This window comes from Falco biarmicus, chromosome 6 (genome assembly GCF_023638135.1).
Source record: "Falco biarmicus isolate bFalBia1 chromosome 6, bFalBia1.pri, whole genome shotgun sequence".
In the NCBI taxonomy this organism is placed as follows: Eukaryota; Metazoa; Chordata; class Aves; order Falconiformes; family Falconidae; genus Falco; species Falco biarmicus.
Genome location: NC_079293.1, coordinates 80,480,927 through 80,501,736, shown reverse-complemented (window position 1 = coordinate 80,501,736; position 20,810 = coordinate 80,480,927). Strand labels below are relative to the sequence as shown.

The following is a 20,810-nucleotide window of genomic DNA, read 5'->3' as shown; positions in this document are numbered from 1 at the left end:
AACTCTGGAACATGCTTTGTGATGTGATTAGCATAAAGGTAATCTTCATAATAGATAAGTAAAACAAATCGGAGTGCTTACTGCAGAAATCCCACTCCTAGTTCTTAAATCACAGAACTCCTACAGGATTCACCTGAGCCAGGATTTTGTTGAAAAAGTTTAAACAACTTTTTAAAACAAACACATGCAAATCTGAAGAAACTGGTGAGAGTTTAATGTGATTGTTGTTACAGGTAAACACATTTCACTTTCCAGAACCATCTTTTTTGCTGTTCATCTACAGCTGTAACGGAGCAGCTGGTTGACTTTACTGGCATCATTTTCTGATCCTGTTCCAAAGACAGTGACTCAACTGGTGTCACGGCAGACTTCAAAACAAGAGTAAAGCTGAGAGCTCATTACCACTCAGTTCAAAATATTTATGAGATTAAGAATCGTATAGATAACTCAAAAATGTTTGAAGTCCTAATCCAGTGGATATACAAATCAAAAGAGTTAAGCCTTTGGGTGTTTATTTTGACTGAGTGCCTTCCTATAAATTTAAATTAGTCTAAGAAAAGAATTAGTTTCTCTAGAGACATTTGATCGCTAGCAAACAAGCTGAGGATTCATGTTGCTGTTCTTCAGGCTTTAAAAATGGATTTTAGGGATGTTTACTCATAGTAATGTAGACCAGCCAAAATTCTAAAGTCAGTAAATCAACCAGGAACAATACTGGGAGAAATGAAAGCAGGAGCACTGGTGGTTTAAAAAGCAGAATTTTCCCCAGCAGCCATACTTTTTACCATATTACCCACCCCACATCCCAAATTGGCTCAAATTTATTTGTCTCACAGTCTTCCGTATCTACTGCTTCTCACAAATTGAGGTTAAAACATTACAGTACAGCCACTAAGTAAGCAGCCATTATTGCATTCATCTTACTACATCTGGATACAGGATATTTTCTATTGAACTGTCATTATTGTGGGGATTTTTTTTTCACAAGATGCATGTATTTGGATTTGAACTTGTCATTATTTGGCTATAGCGTTCATTTTAATAGACCTTTCCCCTTTAACACGTCATCTTAGCCGTAAGATGATCATTGTATATACATCCATCATATACATCCATTGTATACATCCATTTCCCCGTGTGGATTGAGTGGATCCCATAGAGGGGAAGGCCTGGGGTCTGGAAAGTCACAGTGACCTGGCACAGAGCCCCTCACAAACACCTCCCACCTTCAGGGAGCTGTGGCAATAGCTTGTCCCATCCTGCAGCACTGGGACTCGGCGGCTCTTGCTGGCTTCCCCGCACTCCTGTCAGTCCCCAGCTAACTGCATCAGGCTACCAGATGGCCTGCTGGGGCGAAAACGCCGGCTGAGGAATGATCCTGCGACTTAACCAAAGCTGTTCAACACGGCTGCTGTGCCTGAAGGAGGTGGGCGCTGAGGGGGAGGGGGTGCCCTGGGCTGTACGGGGCCCCACAGAGCTGCTCACACACCCAGCCCCGAAGAGCATTCGAACGTTAGCTTTGGCAATGAGTTCCTGCTGCCTTGCTCTGTCACGTTTTCATGCCAATACACCTTATATGTGTAGGAGCATTTAAATGATGTATTAAACATCAATACAAGGTATTAAAAGTGCAAATATGTAAAGCATGTTCCCCGCATCCCAGAAATCCAGGGGGTGCTAGAGCAGGACCACAGTCCAGAGGCCGAACACCCAGTGCATTGGCTCTCCAGCTGGAGGATGGGGTCTGGCTTCAAATTCAACTTGATCCACATGTGTCTGTGCAGAGACTGTCCTTGGAGTTTACATCAGGAACTGCAGGTTATTCTCTGATTGCACGTGATTTATGTTAGCAGGAGTTGCAGGGGATTTTTGCTGCTCTGCTAAAACAATTCTTCTGTTACGTGCCGAGCTCGCAGAGCCGCCGGGGGAACTCGCTGGCACGGGACGACTGAAGGGCTCGGTGCAGGGGGTGCACACTGTGCCTGAGGCTGTGGCACATATGCAGCACTCTCAGAGGCAGGACTGAGCAGGGCCTTGAGAATTCATCTCATCCTTACCTCTGCCCAAAGGAGTCTAAACATGCTGTAAGTGACCATGTTTAGGTGACTGAATCCCACCCAGGGGTTTTACCCCAATGTAAGTGTTCATAGCCTAGGTGGCGAAGGCTGGTATCTTCTTCCTTCAAATAAACTAAATTGAACTCTACAGCAGCTGGTGAAAGGCCTTTTTCTTCCAGTTCTTGAATTATTTCTGTGACTCTCTGAAGTGCCAGCAGGAAAATCTTCAGTGCTTTTTTTCAGTGGGAATGCTTCAGTGGGATATCTATTCCAGCAATGGTTTCATGTGGGGCTTTTGATCACTACCCACTTCTCACCAATTGTGTATCCAAAGACAGTCAGCACCTTTTCTTCCATCACACTGGGAGCTCATACTGAGTTGCTTCTCTGTTCTGGCTTCTCCAAAGCGTTCCAGTCAGTGCTTACCCTCTGAAATTCACCTCCTGTAGGTACAGCCTGTATTCCTGCTTTTTAGATGTCTAATTTAACTAGATATTTTAGGACTGTACTAAGACATCACTTGCCTAGATGGGCTCTCTACTGAGCAATCCTGGCCACTCCAGGTGACTTTTCGTCATTATTTGCCACCTGGCCAGTGTTTGCACTATCCAATTTCTTAGCAGAAATGTTATGTTTACTCCCAGATATTGATAAAAACATTAAACAGCAGTAAGTCTTATACTTCTTCATGCAGACTTCACTACAGTAACTCCCATTCCTTAACAGTTCTTCTTGGACAACTGTGCCTTTTTGATCCACCAGATCTCATACCACTAAATACTTTGATCTTACATAATTGGACCTTTTTTTTAAAAAAAAAAAAATCAGGCTGTTGTATGATACTGTTCAAATAACTGACAGAAAACTTACCTTCATGATGGCCCATACCCACCAAACTTGTGCTCTCATCAACGATGAATCCTGAGCCTCAGGCCTGGCGAGGCTCGTTTTCATTACTGCCCTCTGTACTTACTGCATCAGCGTCTTCAGTTCACAACTGACTGGGTTCTTTACCAGTAATTACATTATTTTCAGTGACTTTGCCCAGGGCACAGGTGAAGCCAACCTGCCTAGAATTCCCTGAGGCTAGCATTCCTTATGGGAAGGATCCTGTCATTAGCACAGCCTGACCTTCTGCCAGACCCGGCAGTCCCCTGACCGAGGCACTGGCAGAGACTCCCTTGGCCAAGACCTGTGCTGGGAAGGGAGCAGACAGCTCAGGCCAACCCATTTCTTAATATTCATGACATCCTCCCAATTTACCGAAGGACTGGAAAGCACCTGAGATATCTTCATAAATCGTGGGTACCATCCTCCTGCTTTCTCATTGTGCTGGTTTGGGCTGGGGTAGGGTTAATTTTCTTCATAGTAGCCAGTATGGGCTGTGTGTTTGGGTTTGTGTTGGAAACAGCGTTGATAGCACAGGGATGTTTCGGCTGCCGCTGAGCAGGGCTTACCCAGAGCCAAGGGCTCCTCTGCTCCTCACCCCACCCCACCAGCGAGTGGGCTGGGGGGCACAGGGAGCTGGGAGGGGACACAGCCGGGACAGCTGACCCCAGCTGACCCCAGGGGTATCCCCTACCAAATGATGTCACGCTCAGCATATAAAGCTGGGGGAAGAAGAAGGAAGGGGGGGGGGTTCAGAGCGATGGTGCTTGTCTTCCCAAGTCATCGTTACACATGAGAGAGCCCGGCTGTCCTGGAGATGGCTGAACCTGCCTGCTGGTGGGAAGGGGGGAATGAATTCCTTGTTTTGCTTTGCTTGTGTGCACAGCTTTTGCTCTACTCATTCAACTGTCTTTATCTCAGCCCATGAATTTTCTCCCTTTTACTCTTCTGATTCTTCTCCCCATCCCACGGGGGGGACCGAGCAAGCGGCTTTGTGGGGCTTGGTGTGGGGTTAAACCATGACACTTGTTCTTTGTCATCACTGGCAGATGGAACAGCTACACTGAGTAGTGAGCCTGGCCCATCACTAAGATTTGTCTCTGCCTAAGATTTCTAAAACACACCCTTATTAGTCTTCCTAACCATTGGCTTCACATCCTCACTACTGTAGTGCTTGTCTGAGAATGTGCGGATGGGCAACATAGCAGGCGTTCAGGCATTTCTGAGGCGACAGGAAAAAACATACTCTTTTCTGTGACCTTCACACGCCTTGTTTGTTCACAGGTATTTTTCTGACTGTGCTAAGCCCAGAGCCGGTCCTGCTAGTGGTACTGTTTTTTCTGCCTGATTAGAATCATAAAGGAAATATTTCTCTGGTCAATGATACAAACCACATGTAACAATTCTGGGAAACCTTGTTGTCAAAAATAGATTTACTTTTTAAGAAATAAACTGCATGAATTAAAAATCCTCCTCGTTTTATTCTCCAATTCAGGAAATGCCATAAGATGACACAAAGATTTTCATTTGTTAATGCCTGGAAAGAGGAAAAGCTGGTTCCATTTCAGAGACCATCAGATAATACCTTTGCCAGAGGATGTTATTACAGTTTTAGGATAAATATATAATATAAATAACCTGTCTTCTACTGTACAAAAAATATCTACTGGCTGGAAGCAATTATTGTGAGATAATGCGTGGAAGTTTGCCAGCTGGCCTTGTTAGGTTTTCTAACTCTACATTTATAATTTACATTAGTGCATAGCCCTATCTCCTAGCACAGCCAAGGCTCTATTGCTCTATTTATGAACCTACTTTACATATCAGTGGTAAAATTATGGGTCTGAAGTAAACTATGCAGTGAACTAACCTAAACCAAATCCTCAGAAGAGATTCGTTTCCATCCAGGAAATAAGCACCACCTTCAAATGGACCACGTTCAGTATGAGTGAATTATTATTCCAATTATTTGGCCAGCTTTACAACTTGCCAGTGGCTCAATGCCAGCATTTTATTTAACAGGCTCATAAAAATTTGATTATCAAAGCCACCAAGTCAGCTGCACACAGAACGGCAGCCGGCGGGGCAGAGAGCAACTGCAGCAGCCACCGGCACAACAGCACCTTGGGCAGACACAAGGCCAAGGACTGACCCTTTTCTGTTATCTTGTGTCCTGCAGCCAGTAATAAAATTAATGAAGAATACTCCCAAGAGCTATCTGGACCAAAGAAAGTGGACGTGGACACAGTTTTCCCTCTGCTAGTGACCTGTAGAGAAGGGTTAGGGTGGGAAAGAGCATCCCACCGAGCCTGTCCTGGGGACAAGGGACTTTCATGGGAGGGTGGTCGTACCCTCTTGTGCCCACCAGTGTGTAAAGGGAAGGGAGGGCAGAGACACACAGGGAAGGGGAGGGAGCATGCCACTTCGACAGATTTTTGCATTCCTGGATCAGCAAGCAATAAAAGCCATGATCCAGGCTGGAGGCAAAATCTTGGGAAAGCCACTGACTAAACCTCGCAGGCAGATTGTAGGACCAGATTTCTACATAGGCCTTTACCGTGTAACAGCTTGTCAGCAATTTCAGTATACAACAGAGCGTGCCTAGGAGAAACTCTGGGAGGGTTGTTAGCGTGTTGCCTGTATTTGTTCGGTCTGATCACAGAAAACTGGGAAAATCTCCTTGGGAACAAATGTCTGGATGGAGATAAGGCTGCATTTGCAGTTCATGGTTCCTGTGTGATTTGCTATGGAAAAGGCTAAACACGGCTCCATTTAAAATGTTGAACCTAGCCCCTGGGAGACATTCTCCCAGCAAAACAAAAGCTGTGCCGACTCTGCTTATGAACGGTTGGGTGAGAATGAAAGTTTTGCTTCCCTTTTCACTTTTATTTCCTTATTCCTTACATGACACTTATTTTTAGAGCAAAAAAGGAACGGGAGCAAAAATGCTCACTTGGCTTGTTGAAGGCGGACCAAAAGCTTTGTCTGTGGCACAGAGATGGGACTTTGGGGTGGGGGAGAGCTGCTGGGAGGCTCTGTCAGTGGGTCTGCTGCTATGCTGCAGGCACAACTTGTGCTGACCGTCAGGGTGCGGGCAGAAGCTTGGCACGTGGGAGGTGTCGTGATTTAACCCTGGCCGGCAACCAGCACCATGCGTCAGAGGGATGGGGAGAAGAATTGGAAAGGAATGTGAAACTCAAGGGTTGAGATCAGAACAATTTAATAGGTAAAGCAAAACCCACACACGCAAGCAAAGCAAAGCAAGGGATTCATTCACCATTTCCCATGGGCAGGCAGGTGCTCGGCCATCCCCGGGGAAGCCGGGCTCCATCACGCATAACGCTTACTCATAAAGACGAACACCATAATGCCAAATGTCCCCCCTTCCTCCTTCTTCCCCCAGTTTATATACTCAGCATGACGTCCCATGGTATGGAATACCTCTTTGGCTAGCTTGGGTCACCTGTCCTGGCTGTGTCCCTTCCCCATTTCAAGTGCCCCTCCAGCCCTCTCCCTAGCAGGGCCCAGGAAACCCAGAAGTCCTTGACTGGGTATAAACATCACCCAGCAACAACTCAAAACATCAGCACTTGTCAACATTGTTCTCACATCAGAGCCAAAACACAGCACTGTACTAGCTACTAGGAAGAAAGTTAACTCCATCCCAGCTGAAACCAGGACAGAGGGCAATGCTGGATAGAGGGAAGATGCTCTGATTTGTGCTCCCATCCATCTGACATGTGCCAAAAGACTGTGCAAAAGCAGAATTTTAATCCTAAATAACTTTTGGCTCCCAATTCAAAGCTCTTAAGTTAGGCTATTTATCTGTCTTACTGGCAGACCACGGCAGAACATCAGTCTTCTTTGTAAGGTCTTTCGACAGCCTTAAAAACTGAGTCACCTTCTGGAGGCTCCCGTCTCTCCCCATTGACTACAGAGGGAGCCAAGGAAGGTCACCTTCCTCAGCTGAGCGCCCCGAGCTGTGGGAGGTGGCTCTGGGCCATACAAATGCTGTGATTCAGCCCTTGAGAAAATGATGAGAAAGGGAGAAAGTGGTGCGTGTGGCTTGGCAGAAAGCAAGAGAGAAAACCAAGCGGAACAGGGAAGCTAAAAGAGGAAAATGGGAAGAAATTGAAAGAAAAGAAGACGAGTGGTAAGAGGGAAAGCAACTGCCAAAGGGAAATAACAAAGAGATCGGGGGTGGAAAGGGTCTGAAAGAAGAGATCAAGCAGAGGGAAGTCAAAAGCAGACAAGCAAGAAGCCTGAGCGTCACGCGGAGAAACCCCCATCCCCGAGCCCTGACCAAGGAGCAGCTGCTGCCCGCGGCTGTGGGAGTCACTGACTCAGCCACCCCCGGGGCTGGGGGGACCCTGCATGAAGGGCACTGCGGGTGGCTCCGTCCGGGCCACTCCTGCGACAGACCCCTCTGCCATTCCCGGGAACAGCAGAAATTCAGCACTTGGCAGTCAGCAGCCAGAGAATGAAATAGTCTTTTCCTTTTGACAGACGTACAGCCCTGTTTAATGGACACAGGGCAGGGTTTCTGGTGTGTGGTACCAGCAGCAGGAATTTTTCAATTTTCTGTTTTCAGTCTCTTTTAGCTGTGAAAAAGTTGGCAAATTATTCAGGGTTTTTTCCATGCTCTGCCGTCAAAATTATCACAGCATGGCCAAGGCAAGGGAAGCACAGAGAAGCCTCCAAACATATTCTGTGGGCTCTAGGAATCTCTGGAAACACTTTTGGTTTAATTGTTAAATGTCTTTCCATGTTAAATGTCTACCGTGTACTTGGAAAGTTGCACAAACATGTATGTTATGCAGACCCAGCAATCAAAAATCACTTACTACTTCGTAACAGTAAATATACTGCTGACTGGTAAGGTTAAATATGGTTAATAGGAAAGAATGTGGGAGACATTAGCCAGTGTAATTGCTTTAATAGAGTCTATTATCTTTAATGGAGTTTTTACAAATACGCACACACAGCGAAGATACCAAATTAGAAGTAAAACTCTAGTAGAGCCAAGCCACAGCTTAACTGTTAAGACCATTGATAAAAGGACTGCACTTGCAGCTGGATTACAAAGCACTGTAAAATGTACTAAGAGGCATTTTCTCTTTGAGAACCTTCTTGGTCACCCATTAAAACTGAGGAAGTGTTGCCTGAAGGGTGAGCCAGCACATCTGGAATGCGAGCATCCAGATTGCGGTGACACTAACGTGCTGCAGAGCTACAAGGGGAGGCTCAGGGAGGGAGAGAGGAAATTCTCACAATTGCCTGTTTCCCTGCGACATGTGAAGCGACTGAGCGATCACAGGCCACAACTGCATTACAGGAGTGAGTCACGGAGTTCAAAGCAAGAGCATCCACTAATTGTTTCATGGAAGAGGCTCGGGGAAGTCTGAAGAAGGATTTTGTAGGATATTCTTTTACTCATTGTGAGCTTTGTAGTCTTTTGTACCAAAGCCAGCCGTTCTGACCAGAGAGTTTATTTTACGACTCATAGTCCAGGGAGGGCTGTGTTCCAGGGCTGGGCATCCCTCACGGGCAGCGTTTTCTGCTGTGAGCCTGGAATAGTTTTGAAGCTGTCCAGAAGGAGCTCTCAGACACCACCTGATGGCAAACAGGAGGGGGTAAATGGCCTTATTCCCAGTCTAGCTGCCCATCAGCTCTGGGCAAACATTTTGGTCAGTTTGGTTATTTGTTCACCTACGTTTCAGGTGTTCAAGGCAAAAAGATGATACTTAATTATTATTCGAAAAATACCTCTACCCCAAGCCTCCAGACCTGGGTAAGATGTCGCAATGATCAGCCCCTGAGCCTTGCTAAGTAGGGTTGTAGAGCCAGATGCAAGGTGGAGAAGACCTCCAGGCTTCTGGTGGAGGTTTAATTTAGGGGGGCTGGATGTTGCGCCCTGAATGATGAATGGGAATGGTCTGGGAGGCGTGTGGGTCCAGGGCTCTGCTTTGCCGCAGTCTGTGTCCTTATTCTAACTGCACGGTGGTGTCAGCTCCCTTTCCCTGACATAAGGGCAGTTCATCAGTGCTCCCATGACACTGATACACCCTGGTGATGGGCACTGAGGATGTACATGGGAGGGATGAGTGCAGTCACAGGCTCAGGGGTTGCACGAACAGATGGGGACACGCTGCAGGTCAGAAGGAGGGGCCAAAGGGCATTCATCCACTGGCAGATCACTCTGGAAAGGGGGTCAGTGAAGATGTGGATGGCTTCCACAGCGCTAATTGCCACAGGGTTACAAGCAGACTGGAGTTTAAAGCTGTGGGACTGCCTTGTGGCTGTACTTTTGCCCTTCCCTACCCCTTACTGACCACCACCCCCAGCAAGCTGCTTCGGTTGGGTCACCACAACCCACTTGCTTTTACGGTGCTGATTCCCTTGATCTCTTTGGCCTGTGTCTTGGACAAAGAACCAGTTTGTTACTCCTTCTGGGTAACCCAGCTCCTCTAGAAATGCTCTAACCCCTGATTTGCCTGATTTGTGTCTTGTCCCTCTCCCATGGCTTCACCTCTACACGTGCTCCAGGTTATTGGGATCCAACTTCCAGGATCCAGGAATGCAGAAAGCAGTCCCGGATTCAACATGCACTAGTGGTATAGAAAACCCTTTGCCAAAAATCCATGTTAGTGCACGCTAAGTTACCATGTACTTGTTACCCTAGGCAATTAGGATTCTTGGTCTCCAGTCGCTGTCCTGTTGGTAGCCCTGAGCTTTTCCTTCCTCCTGTCCTCTCCTCCTCTGAGGCATGAAGTCTCCTCCTCATCCTTGCCACCAAGTTTCTGCTTCTGGTTCCATAAACCCGCCTAAGACAGAACGGGATCACAGCCTACCTGCTGGACTGTTGTTTTCTGAGCTAAGGCTTAGTCGGTATCTCAGAAGGCTTCCTTGCAAATCAGAGATAACCAAGGCTCAGTGACTCACTGGTCTGGAGTTGGGTTCTTTTCAAATTTCAGTCTCAACCAGGAGACAAAAGCATCAACAGAGAATGATGACTCAAAAAGGAATTTGCAGTTTCTCTTAGAGAAAAGACCTGTGAAGGCAGATTCACTTGGCAGAAGCTCAGTTGGCTGGTTCAGAGGCAGGCGGGAAAGGCTTTGTGCAGATGTGGTGCTTTCTTCCCATTGAGATGATATGGGCACAAAAGATTTTACGGCCAACAGCTAATCTCAGCCTTGCTCTTTTCTGGGTGAAGAAATTAAATAGCTGCTTCTGGACCTGTCCTCCTCTCAGGTCTCACTTGTGGGGAAAGGTCCCTGCTGTTGGCAGGAGCTGGGCTCATTTGCATTTTTCCTCTGAGTTTTTCTAAAAAGCGAAGACATACTTTTTTTTCCATTGCCAAGACTGTGGAAAATTAGCAGGCTAGGAAGGTGAACAAAAATCAGAAAATCTTACCAAAAAAATGGAAATTTCCCATGTTTTACATATACGTGGATTTATTCCGAAATCCATTTGGAGTAAAAGTACTTGCCAAATTATTACCAGAAAAGTGAGAGTTAGCAAAGAGATCCGCCAGGATTCAGGGGGAGCCCAAGTTAGTGGAAAAATGTCACATTTGGGGACCATTTACTAGAATAGTAACACTTATGGTCTTCTATTTAAAACAGCTTGGTCTCGGCTGTCTAAAAAAACTCATATCATTACTGCCAAGTCATTAGCTTACAAAGCTCCAGGCCCTGTCTACACACAAGCCTGCCATCAGTTTAACTAAAATCACTATTTAATCCATTTAGAGCAATCAGCACAACCCTTTTTTTTTTTTTTTTTTTTTAGGTAACCAAATTAATCTAAATCAATACAAGCCTGTTACAAACAGAGACAAACAATTTAAGGACCTCGACATCACAACCTGCGTTAGCTCAAGTGGTGTGAGTTTTGTGGAGAGGCGAGAGCCCAGGTCCAGCCTGGGGGATGCTGTGATGGTCCCATTTGCACCGTAGAGCTGTGCCTGAAGCACGTCCAGCTGCATCTTTGCGTTGAGGTGCCCGAGTGGTCTCTCCTGTGTGTTGCTACATGACACAGGCTGGATCCCCACCGCTTCTCAGGGCTGTGCCCTGCTGTATTTAGGAGCTGCGGCTACCCTGTCCTCTTCCCAGGCCTGAGCCCTGCGGGAGAAACCCAACCGGTTTGCTGGGGGTGCTTGAGGTGAAAGGCGTAAGATGTAGCTGGCTCTGGTAGAGAGCGTTTGGCTTCAATGACCCAGGAAACCTTTTTTCAACTCTATTCTCCTGCGCTGAAACACATGCAAGCATAAGCATGGCCGCAGCAGTGTATGCCAGTGTCCTCCCTCTCCATGTTTGTGGCTGCCTCCGCACAGAGGCCTCTCAGGAGACCTCCTGCATCCCCCTCCTGGGAGAAGAACACCAGCAGCAGCCCAGAGCACAGGCAGTTTTCCCCTGGGCACGCACAGCCCTGGGTGCTGTGGCCGCGCTCAGCCCCTGAGGGGTGCCCAGCTGTGCCGCGCTCACACACGGTGGGGCAGGATCAAAGCTCCCTCCTGCCAAAAGCAGCGCTCACCCAAAACAAACCGGGGCCAAAAAGGGGCTCGGGGGCTTCCTCAGCTCGGTTCGGTTTGTCACCTCAGTACCCTGCAGTGGCTCTCACGCTCTCCAAGCGCTTGCCCAGCCCCCACTTGAGACCGCTTCAGCTTTCGGCTCGGGCAGCATCCAGGGGTGAGGGGTTCCCCAGCTCTCCATCCACGGCGCGAGGCAGCAGCTCCTGGTGCTTGCCCTGAGCCTGCCTGTGGCCGGCTGCACTCGATGGCATCCAGTTCTTCTCTTAGCAGAGACAGTGAATGGCTGCTCCATACCTTCTTTATGGCACACGTAACGCTGTAGACATCTATTATACCCTCCCTAATGTCATTTTTTCCAGGCTGAAGGATTCCAGCCCACTGGACTTCCATAGTTTCCTTTCACAGAGGAACTATTCTCTACTTTTGGTCATCCTTTTTGCCATTCTCTGGACCTTTTCCAGTTCCGCTATATCCTTTTTGAGATAAGGGATCAATCACACTCAAAAGAAGGTAAGGTGACATTTATACAGCATATCCTCATCTTTATTTCTAGTCCTTTCCTAATAATTCCTAACATTTGACTGGCATTTTCAACTGCTAACAAACAGGTGACATTTTCATGGAAAAAAAAAAACCACCAGTATTTTGATCTTGAAGGGGGTACACAGAGATTATTTTCCCCTATGCATATTGCTTCACTCTGCCTACACTCAATCTGTTTTCCCATCCTGTCACTTTGCAGTCTCGCAATGCTCTTCCACATTTTTTCAGTCAACTGTTGTCCTTACTACAGCGGCTATCTCATCGTGAGCAAACTCTCTCACCTCAGAGCTCACCCCCTTCTCCACATCTTTATGGGTATGCTCTGTGTGTGTACAGCGGGCAGCGGGGAGGGAAGTGCGCAGGAAATAAAGCAAAAATGCAAGTATGAACTCATATCCCAGTTAGTCTGTTTTCAGGTGCTGCATCAGCAAACCCCCGTGGTGACAGCCTACAGCAAAATGCGATTCCCAAAAGCAAAGGAGACCAGAATCAGAAAAGAAGCAGGGCCACAGGTGGGCCAGGGGATTGGTGCCGACGTGCAAAGACACCTTCCTAGCTGCCTATCTCCAGGTTTTCCTGCTGCCCAGAGGGAGCATCCAGTTCAGCTCAGAGCTCCTGATGGCTTCAGGGAGAGCTCTGACCTGAGGCAGAGCTGCAGGATGTAGCTGCTGAGTTTTGGCAGGTGAGGGATGCCACTAACTTCCCCGCCAGGGCTAGGGATTTCAAAGTGTTTTTACCGAAGACACCAGCTGGAATCTCACCTGAGTTTATCCAAAAGACTGCGAGGACTCCAACTCCCTCCCACCTTTATACTCAGTGCAGGTTGGTTCCTATACATTCAGAGGTTCACACGAAATCTCAGTCTTTGTTAAGCTGTGGTGGAAAAAGACGGAAATCCCTCCAAAACCTGTGATCTTCCACAGGCAAAGGAACTGCTTTAAAACAAACCAGCACCTCCTTCCTCCTGTGGCTGTAATCCAGAAAGCAGTTTACGTTAACGGGGTATCTGGCCCCCAGCTAAGCTGCAAAAAGCCAAAGATGCTCAGATATGACAGTGACAATATAACATAAAACAGGGCTAATTTTGTATTGCAGAGTGCCTGGGTAGCGATAGATGTCTGCAGCCACACGGCCAGACACACCAGCCTTGCACAATGGTTTCCAGTGTGCCAGCCCATCAGGCTGGAACTGGGTGTAGGACAAGCAGGAGCTGTGGGTGTAAGAACAGGAGATCTGTGCTGTTTGATGGCTTTCAGTCCCAGGGTGGGTATCCTGTGGAAGGTACTCAGTAATGAATGGCCCTGTACGAGAAGGACACTTAAATTACCCTTGAATGACCTCTGGAAGAAGAAATAAATCTCCATGGTGACATCGCCACCATTTCTAATTCTATTGATGCAATTTTAGAAGTGATTATTATTGGTGCCTTTCCATGGGGGCAAGCCAGTTAACAACTCTGGCTGTGTTACCCCCTTTACAAGCCCACTGCGGTGTTTCATCAGCCCTCTGCTGTGGTACGTGCCAGGTCTCTCCTGGCCTGGGACACCCCTGAGCAGCACAGGGCAAGGGACAGCTGGCAGACCAGGACTATGAGAGGAACCAACTCACCTTCAGCTCCCAGGGCTTAAACACCAACCCCAGCCCCATTCTGTTCACAGAGCGCAGCAGTGCTGCTGCTTTCATGCTACGGTCAAAACCCTTGTGGGTTTGAAGCCACTCGCGCTTTCCACCTGAGGGTTTTCTGTGGCAACCACAGTCACGGCAGGGAAGTACACAGGCACATTCACACAGGCAGAAGCATTTGATTTTCTAGCAGGAGTCGAACAGCTAAAAAAGGCTTGCATTTTCTTGTATGAGTAGCATGATTATAATATATATTAAGGAATTTAGGACTCCAGTTTATGAATCCTTATTAGCACTGCTACTCCTTAAAAGTCCTAGTTCAAATAAGACTATTTGTATAATTCACAAGGCTGCAAGAACACGTCTGGTCAAAGACTCATGGCTTTTTTTTTTTTTTCAAAACACCATACACACACACATGACGAGATATAAAATAAAATTCACAAGGCTGCAAGAACACGTCTGGTCAAAGTCTCATGGCTTTTTTTTTTTTTTTCAAAACACCATACACACACACATGACGAGATATAAAATAAAATTCACAAGGCTGCAAGAACACGTCTAGTCAAAGTCTCATGGCTTTTTTTTTTTCAAAACACCATACACACACACATGATGAGATATAAAATAAAAATATGCTATTCCCTGGTACTCCCCAAATTTCTAAATAATAGAAAGCACTGAGTGGTATTACTATCGAAGACCTACCTAAGCCTTAAAATTAAGCTTACACCACATCACTAATTGTGTTTATAGGAACTTAAAGAGAAAACAACAAACATTTAACTCAAAAAAAAACCCCAAAACTTGAGTATTTCTAGAGCTGGACACTAGGTGGCAGAACAAATGTATGTTCTCTTAACAAACAGCATCATTTTACTAAGGCGGCAGGCCCAGAGAAGTTTAAGTACAGCAGATCTCAAAATAAAAAAAAAATTGAAAGCATATAGCTGCCCTGCTTTTCCTAATCAGTCCCTGCAGAGCACAGGCCCTGTTAAGGCCGAGTTTAAACCTTTTATGTTCTTTACAATGAGCATGACGATTTAGTTGCAAAACTCAAGTCTCGCTGCTAATGCCCATGGCTCCCCTTTCCCCATGCAACCCTCCTGTGAAGCAGGACCCAGGCAAACTCTACCCCAACATTTACTAGACGAGAAAAAGGTTTTATAGAGAGGTAAGAATGTCAAACGAGCCCAGGTGATTTAGGAACATCAGTGTAATTGCAAGTTGGTAAGGCACTGTATGGGTAGCTCAAATTAAGAAAGAAGAATCTAAATTGTTCGCTAATTATCGCTTCGCTCCTGTAAAGCAGCAGTCCTTCAAGAACACATCAGCTAGGTGGGTGAAGGCTGAGCGGCAAAGGCTGGGGAGGAGGGAGGCCTGGGGAGGGCTGGGGGGGAGGGAGGGCTGGGGGGGATGCGAAGGAAGCGTTTCGCACCACGAGGTGTCAGCACACGCCTGCCCGGGCCCCCGCGCGCTGCCCCAGGCCGGGAGGGGGGCGCAGCGCAGGCGCAGCGCAGGCGCAGCGGGATGCACGGGGAAGGGCTCGGGAAAAGCGATGCCGCCCAGAGCATCCCCCGGCACGGGCCGTGACGGAGCCCGGCTGGCAGCTGGGCATCGGCCGGAGGCTGGCGGAGCCGTCTGAGTGCCGGCCCCTGGCTGATGTGCCCCGTGAGGTGCCACAAGGCAGGACACCCAACAGTCCCTGCCGCAAGGAGAGAAGCGACCCCCACTCCCTCCTAAAACGAGACAGCCAGCGCTTAACAATATTCCTGCGACTTCGGAACACCCGGGACCGTTCAAGCGCATCCTTCACCCACCGGGTTCCTGGCCCCAAGCGTGCAAAAGCGCATTATAACCAAAAAATTGGGCTATTCCCAGATGGGTTTTGTCAGCTCTTCACGGTGGGGCCATCGGAGAGGACCTTGAGGGAGAATTAAATGGAAGTGGTAGGACCCTTCCAGATTAAAAAGGACTCGCAAACCTGTGGGAAAGCTCAGGGCTGTAGGAAAAGTGCCTGAAAACAGGTGAAGCCCCATGAAACCTGCACTGACCAGGAACAGTTTGTGGTGGGCTCAAGAGATCATCTGACCTGTTGCGGCTGTGGAGGAGCAGAGCAAACACAACAGCTTCTTTCTTTGGGAAGAACGAACATCTGCATGACATGAAAACACCACCACTGGGGGAAGAAAAGGGAAAAAAAAAAAAATATGAAGCTACACGCCACTGGTCTGCAAAATCCAGTAGTGGAGGCTCAGAGTTCAGCCCCCCGGGGTGGCCGGAGGGACAACAGAGCCAGCCTGCCCGGCCGGGGGGGAGGAGCTGAGATAGGAGCCATCACACCACTTTTGGCCAGTGTTCAGGGAGGCACCGACTGGCTCCAGAAGTCATAGGCAAGTCTCTCCTACCTTCTGCAAACAGGCCTTTCAAAGGGACAAGGGGTCAGGTAGAAAGAGGTGGAGCCGGTGGGAACTGATACTCCTCAAAGCCAGACTTCCTCAAAACTGGAGAAGCAACTTCACGTTTGTAGGCAAATTACCTTGGCTCGTTATGATTGCAAACCTCAAAATAACTAAGGTTTGCCCACCTGCAAAAGCAACGTGAGATCTGCCCACCCCTCCACCCTGGCACACGGCACCACGGCCACCGCAGGATGTATGCACCAGGCCTTAACCGAGCGCAGGAGGAGAGCAGACCTCTCCCCTCCCAGCCAAAGCACTGCTCCCAAATGTGGAAGTGCAAGTAGACAAACCTACCTAAGAAACCAACTGATTTCTCTTCCTGCATGGAGATGTTTTACCCCAGGATTCCAGCTAAACATGGAAAGAACCGAACCATGGGATGGACACCATCAATGGCTCAAAAGAACGGTACAGCCTAAGAAAGGGAAGAAACAGAGGGGCTGAAGCAGCAGCGACAGCAAAATGGACACGTAAACAGCACACGAAGGGAAAACGGTGGTCACCGTAAGCATTCCTTTATGTTAAAACCTGTATCTAACCATGTCTCTAACAGCTGCAAATGGTGGTAGTTCAAACATCAATGTTTGTGGCTACCAACACGGGAGCGAAGGGAACGTGCGCGGGAAGGTGGGTGGGATGGGAACCAAGCCCTTGTTGATTTGCGACAGCACGGCTGGAAGCCTGTAAACCCTGCTCAGTCCAGGACCTGCAGGTTCTCAGCTGCTCAGAAAATCAAGTTCCCCTTGTTTGTGACCCAAGGATAGCCAGATGCCTTGCAGACCTTGGGGTCATTTTAAATTCAGTTCCTACAGTTAACTCCCCAAGCCTTTTACAGCCGAGTCACCTGGTTTCAAAGTGTTGTTTCCAAGTTCTTGCAGGCTCTTCCTGTGCCACGTCCTCCCCAGTCCCACCCTCCTCATGTGCACCCGCTATCCTGCAGCCCAGCCTGCTCTTCCTCCATGCTGTCCCACTCCTTGCCACTCTTCCCCCCTTTGTCTCTACCTCACTTCCTTCCATTTTGCCTCTCCAGTGCCTTCACCCTTCCCAGCTAACCCTTTACTGTCACACTTCAGACTTTCTGAAGTTTTGACAAGTTTCTTTTCTGAAATGGGAAGCGGTGAACCAACCTACTACCACACAGAGTTTTCCAGTAAAAATCCTGTCACTTCATCTCCCCCCCCTCCGCCCCACCCCCGCTTTCTACCATCTTCCTTTTGTTTGTCTTGGCTACTCTTCTGGCTGCTCTTAAATTGCAAACTCTTTGAGGGCAGCGCCAGAATCCGGTCCATAGAATTCCATAAGACGCCTAATACGCTAAAATGTTATAAAAGGTCCTATTTTAATTTATTTGCTTTTGATGTTCAATAAACTTACTGAAAATCCAAGTAAGCAGGACTCCAAGTAGACAGACATACGTGTCCTGTCAACAGGAAGTTTCTCTTGTATAACTTCTTCAGCAGTTCTGGAAAGCTAAATGCAGTTTGGTTTATTTTCCTCATTGCAAATGAATAGTCAGGGAAAAAAGCAAACTCATAAAGAAAAATCATTTCTGAGAAAGGAGATTCCAGAAAGGCAGATGATTTTTAGCACGCAGAGCTGCCCTCGTGAAACATCTGCTATGACGTAGTCCTGTTCTGGCCGTAGACCAAGCGTATCAATAGCTCCACAGAGTAACGGGATAAGAAATGGGAAAATTGCCATTGCTTGTTTAGCAGCTTGTTTTGCTGATAAATGTCTGTCACTTTTCAAATAGCTACAGTGTAATTGTTTTTTGGGGAAAATATTTCCTTGAGCAGGAGGTTTGCAGGCCATTAGCTATTTCCCATCTGTGCTGGTATTTAATACACCACACATACACTTTGCTCCCGATTTGAAATTATTCACAGCTCTTGATCACGCGCCCGCAGCCTGAAGTTTAGAAATCACATCTGTCATTTACAAGTTTTCTCTTGCCTTCCAGAAAATTTGAATCTTAATATCATTAGGACCAAGATGTATTTTTTGAAAGCACCTCTACTTATAAAAGTTGCTAGGAAAAAAAGTATTCTTTTTAGGCATCTGTAATTCTAATGAGTGACGTACAAAAGCAGGTGACTGTGACTGAAGTGGTGGCCGCTGTGTGCTCATTCCACGGCTAGTGGCGGAACGTCACTTGGCCAAGCACTGCCATGTGCTGGTGTTCATCTCATCCCTTTTCAAACTGTGCCATGGAAATTTTTGAATTCCACCAGATAGCTGCTGGGACAGACAAGAGACAGACCTCTCTGTTCAATATCACACAATACCTCTAATAGTATCTGCTTTCACTTCGCACACACGCTCAGCAAGCAGTAACTTGCAGTAAATTTAGCTGTGCCAAAAGACACAGAACTATACTCTTACCTGCATCAACTGAAATACTAAACACATACATTTCAGGGTGGGCAGAAACCAAACCACTCCTTATTAATGAGTATCCTTCTTTCTCTCCTCTCCACCAATCGGGGAAAAAAGCAGAGAAAAAACAAGCAGAGATGTAAAAATATGGGTACTGACATAGATTTATTCCAGCATTAAATTTGTATTGTCATCTAAATCCTCTGCATTTCTTTAATTTAAGAGCATCACATGAAGTTTCTATCCTAACTAGCTTTTAGGCTTCCTAGAATGAAGTTCAGGGATAAAGAGAAAAAAGATTCAGGATTAGAAAGTGCCTCTCAAAGTATGAATATAGGAATGGAGTGAAACTTCCAAGCCAAGTCCTGCACAGTGGGAACTCCACACCATTATTTACCACTGGGACCGACAGGCAAAAGGACCAACGTACAGACAGTGACTACTTTTCAGAATTTATTGTAAAAAACAGTATTAAACAATAGGAAAAAAAGCTGCTCCTTGTTCAACCCACCACATACTGCTTTATGTGGAAACAATGGAAAAATGTGACAGAAATGTATTTACCCATTCCTATCCATACATCTGATGATCCAAGCTACTCAGGACATGCTCATGGGAAAAATATTGGCAGTATCACAGCATATGGAAGTGGAAATAAAAAACATGCAGTATTTTCAATTGCAGTTGGGAGGCCTGTTTCCTGGAGTCTAAAGATCATGTTGTTTTATCTGTTTTCCTTTAGCATAATGTACATTATCAAACTTTCATAACTTCAGACACCGGCAGAAAGCCCTGATTTTTTGCCAATAGTGACATACCCACCTCAAAGATAAACGTGGAAGTCAGAATGTCTGCCTTATTTCTGTTTGCAATTTCCTTTCCATAGAAACATGCACATTATATAGTTCCTGCTAACAGATATTTAAAGCTTGGGTAGCCCTTTTTCACTCAAACCAGTTCAACCACACTGGAGGTCCTCAGGGCAGCACAAACAATGGAGAACAGACTTCCAACACCACACCGTAGTTGTTTTGGCCAAAACCTGATTGTCCTAACACCAAATTATTCACGTTAAACACACTTGGCAGGTCTTCTGCTTTTCTCTACAAACAGAAAGATGTCAGATTCTGCATTAAACTGTATTACAAAAAATGTAAACCAATACATTCCACTTTCATGTGTGTGTGGATTTTCTAGCTCATGTCAAAACTGTCAAGTACCAGTGTTAACTTGAACAGAGCTCAATTTAAACAGAGCCCCAAAATAATGAGTGCACAGTAGTAATTGCCTGGTGCAATCAGCTTCACTGTCAATTGGTGAAAAGTTGACTTAGCTTCAGTTCTACGCTCAAAAGCGTAAGTAATCAGAGAAAACAAGTTACATGGCACCTTTGAGACCTCAGTTTCAAGTCAAGGGATGAACTTACACATAACATTGTTTTATGTATAACATGACTATAGAACCCAAATACTCAGAAACAAGTCAGCAGAAACCTATGATAATGCTAAATAACGGTCCCAACCATTTTTTTTCCCACTGCTAGGCTCGCTGAAAAGTGGTAACAGCAACCGTAACAGTTTCAGGTGACTCACACAACAGACAGTCACTGGTGTAGAGCGCAGTGTAAATTTTGGTTGTTCTGAAAGAAGATACAATACAGGAGCAATACAGGAGATTCCATACCAAGAGGACAAAGTCAAACATTTGTTCTCTTGCACATCATAAAAAGTATTTTTGGTTACAAATTTCCACTGCAAACCATCTTCTCATAGATAAAACTAAAACTGTCTCTACCTAAAAAGCTTTGAGAAGAGTCAAAACTCCACAAACCATAACAAAAAAAGCTTTCTCGAAGTCCTCTTCACTTCTGAGTTGGAACAGTCTCCTTATTTTAAGAAAGACCCTCCTCTTGGTCAATCAACTCCGTTTTGGTGGAGAACACATCAGCCAGCATGTGCTTTGGGATTTCAGATCCCCGTACTTTTAACGTGTAGCAGGCATTCTCCACTTTTGCCAGACTCTGTTTCAAGGTATACAACTTCTTAGATACTTCATAAGGTCCAGTGTTGCCAATGAAAGTAAAACCATCATAAATCTGACGTAAGAACTGGCTCAGTTCAAAAGGCGTGTCGATGTCACCATTTCCAACACTGCTGATGCACAGCCGCATCAGCTCTCCAGTTAGGTCTGCCACTCCCAGCAGGTAATCTACAGGTGTTACCTTCAGGCTCCAAGCATGAGGCTGTTTATCATGGGAATTGGAGGTCTGAGAACAGAACAGAACAAAGTCCAGTACAGGGAACTATGAAAAAGCAGTCTATAATGGTT

The 20,810-nt window shown here is 46.5% G+C and overlaps 1 protein-coding gene and 2 long non-coding RNA genes across 6 annotated transcripts in view; 1 reads left to right on the top strand and 2 right to left on the bottom strand.

Moving 5' to 3' along the window:
- Positions 1 to 12,786: 12,786 nt before the first annotated feature.
- Positions 12,787 to 18,394, bottom strand: LOC130151365 (uncharacterized). Of its 2 annotated transcripts, none has more exons than XR_008822561.1 (3): positions 17,481 to 18,394; positions 15,737 to 16,521; positions 12,787 to 12,894 (listed from the first exon to the last, which is right to left on the bottom strand). It is a non-coding gene; the product is annotated as an uncharacterized LOC130151365 (long non-coding RNA). The 2 variants fall into 2 exon arrangements; XR_008822562.1 differs by lacking the exon at positions 12,787 to 12,894 and having other exon boundaries at positions 15,740 to 15,823; positions 16,053 to 16,521.
- The window catches only part of LOC130151366 (uncharacterized), an 18,089-nt gene continuing 13,761 nt past the window's right edge, over positions 16,483 to 20,810 (top strand). For both annotated transcript variants that reach the window (XR_008822564.1, XR_008822563.1), the window contains exon 1: positions 16,483 to 16,610. This is a non-coding gene — a long non-coding RNA (uncharacterized LOC130151366). The remainder of the gene's footprint in view (positions 16,611 to 20,810) is intronic.
- The window catches only part of TSNAX (translin associated factor X), a 26,345-nt gene continuing 24,457 nt past the window's right edge, over positions 18,923 to 20,810 (bottom strand). For both annotated transcript variants that reach the window (XM_056343530.1, XM_056343531.1), the window contains one exon: positions 18,923 to 20,748. In XM_056343530.1, the coding sequence (XP_056199505.1) occupies positions 20,374 to 20,748 (375 nt within the window). In that variant the 3' untranslated portion in view covers positions 18,923 to 20,373. The remainder of the gene's footprint in view (positions 20,749 to 20,810) is intronic.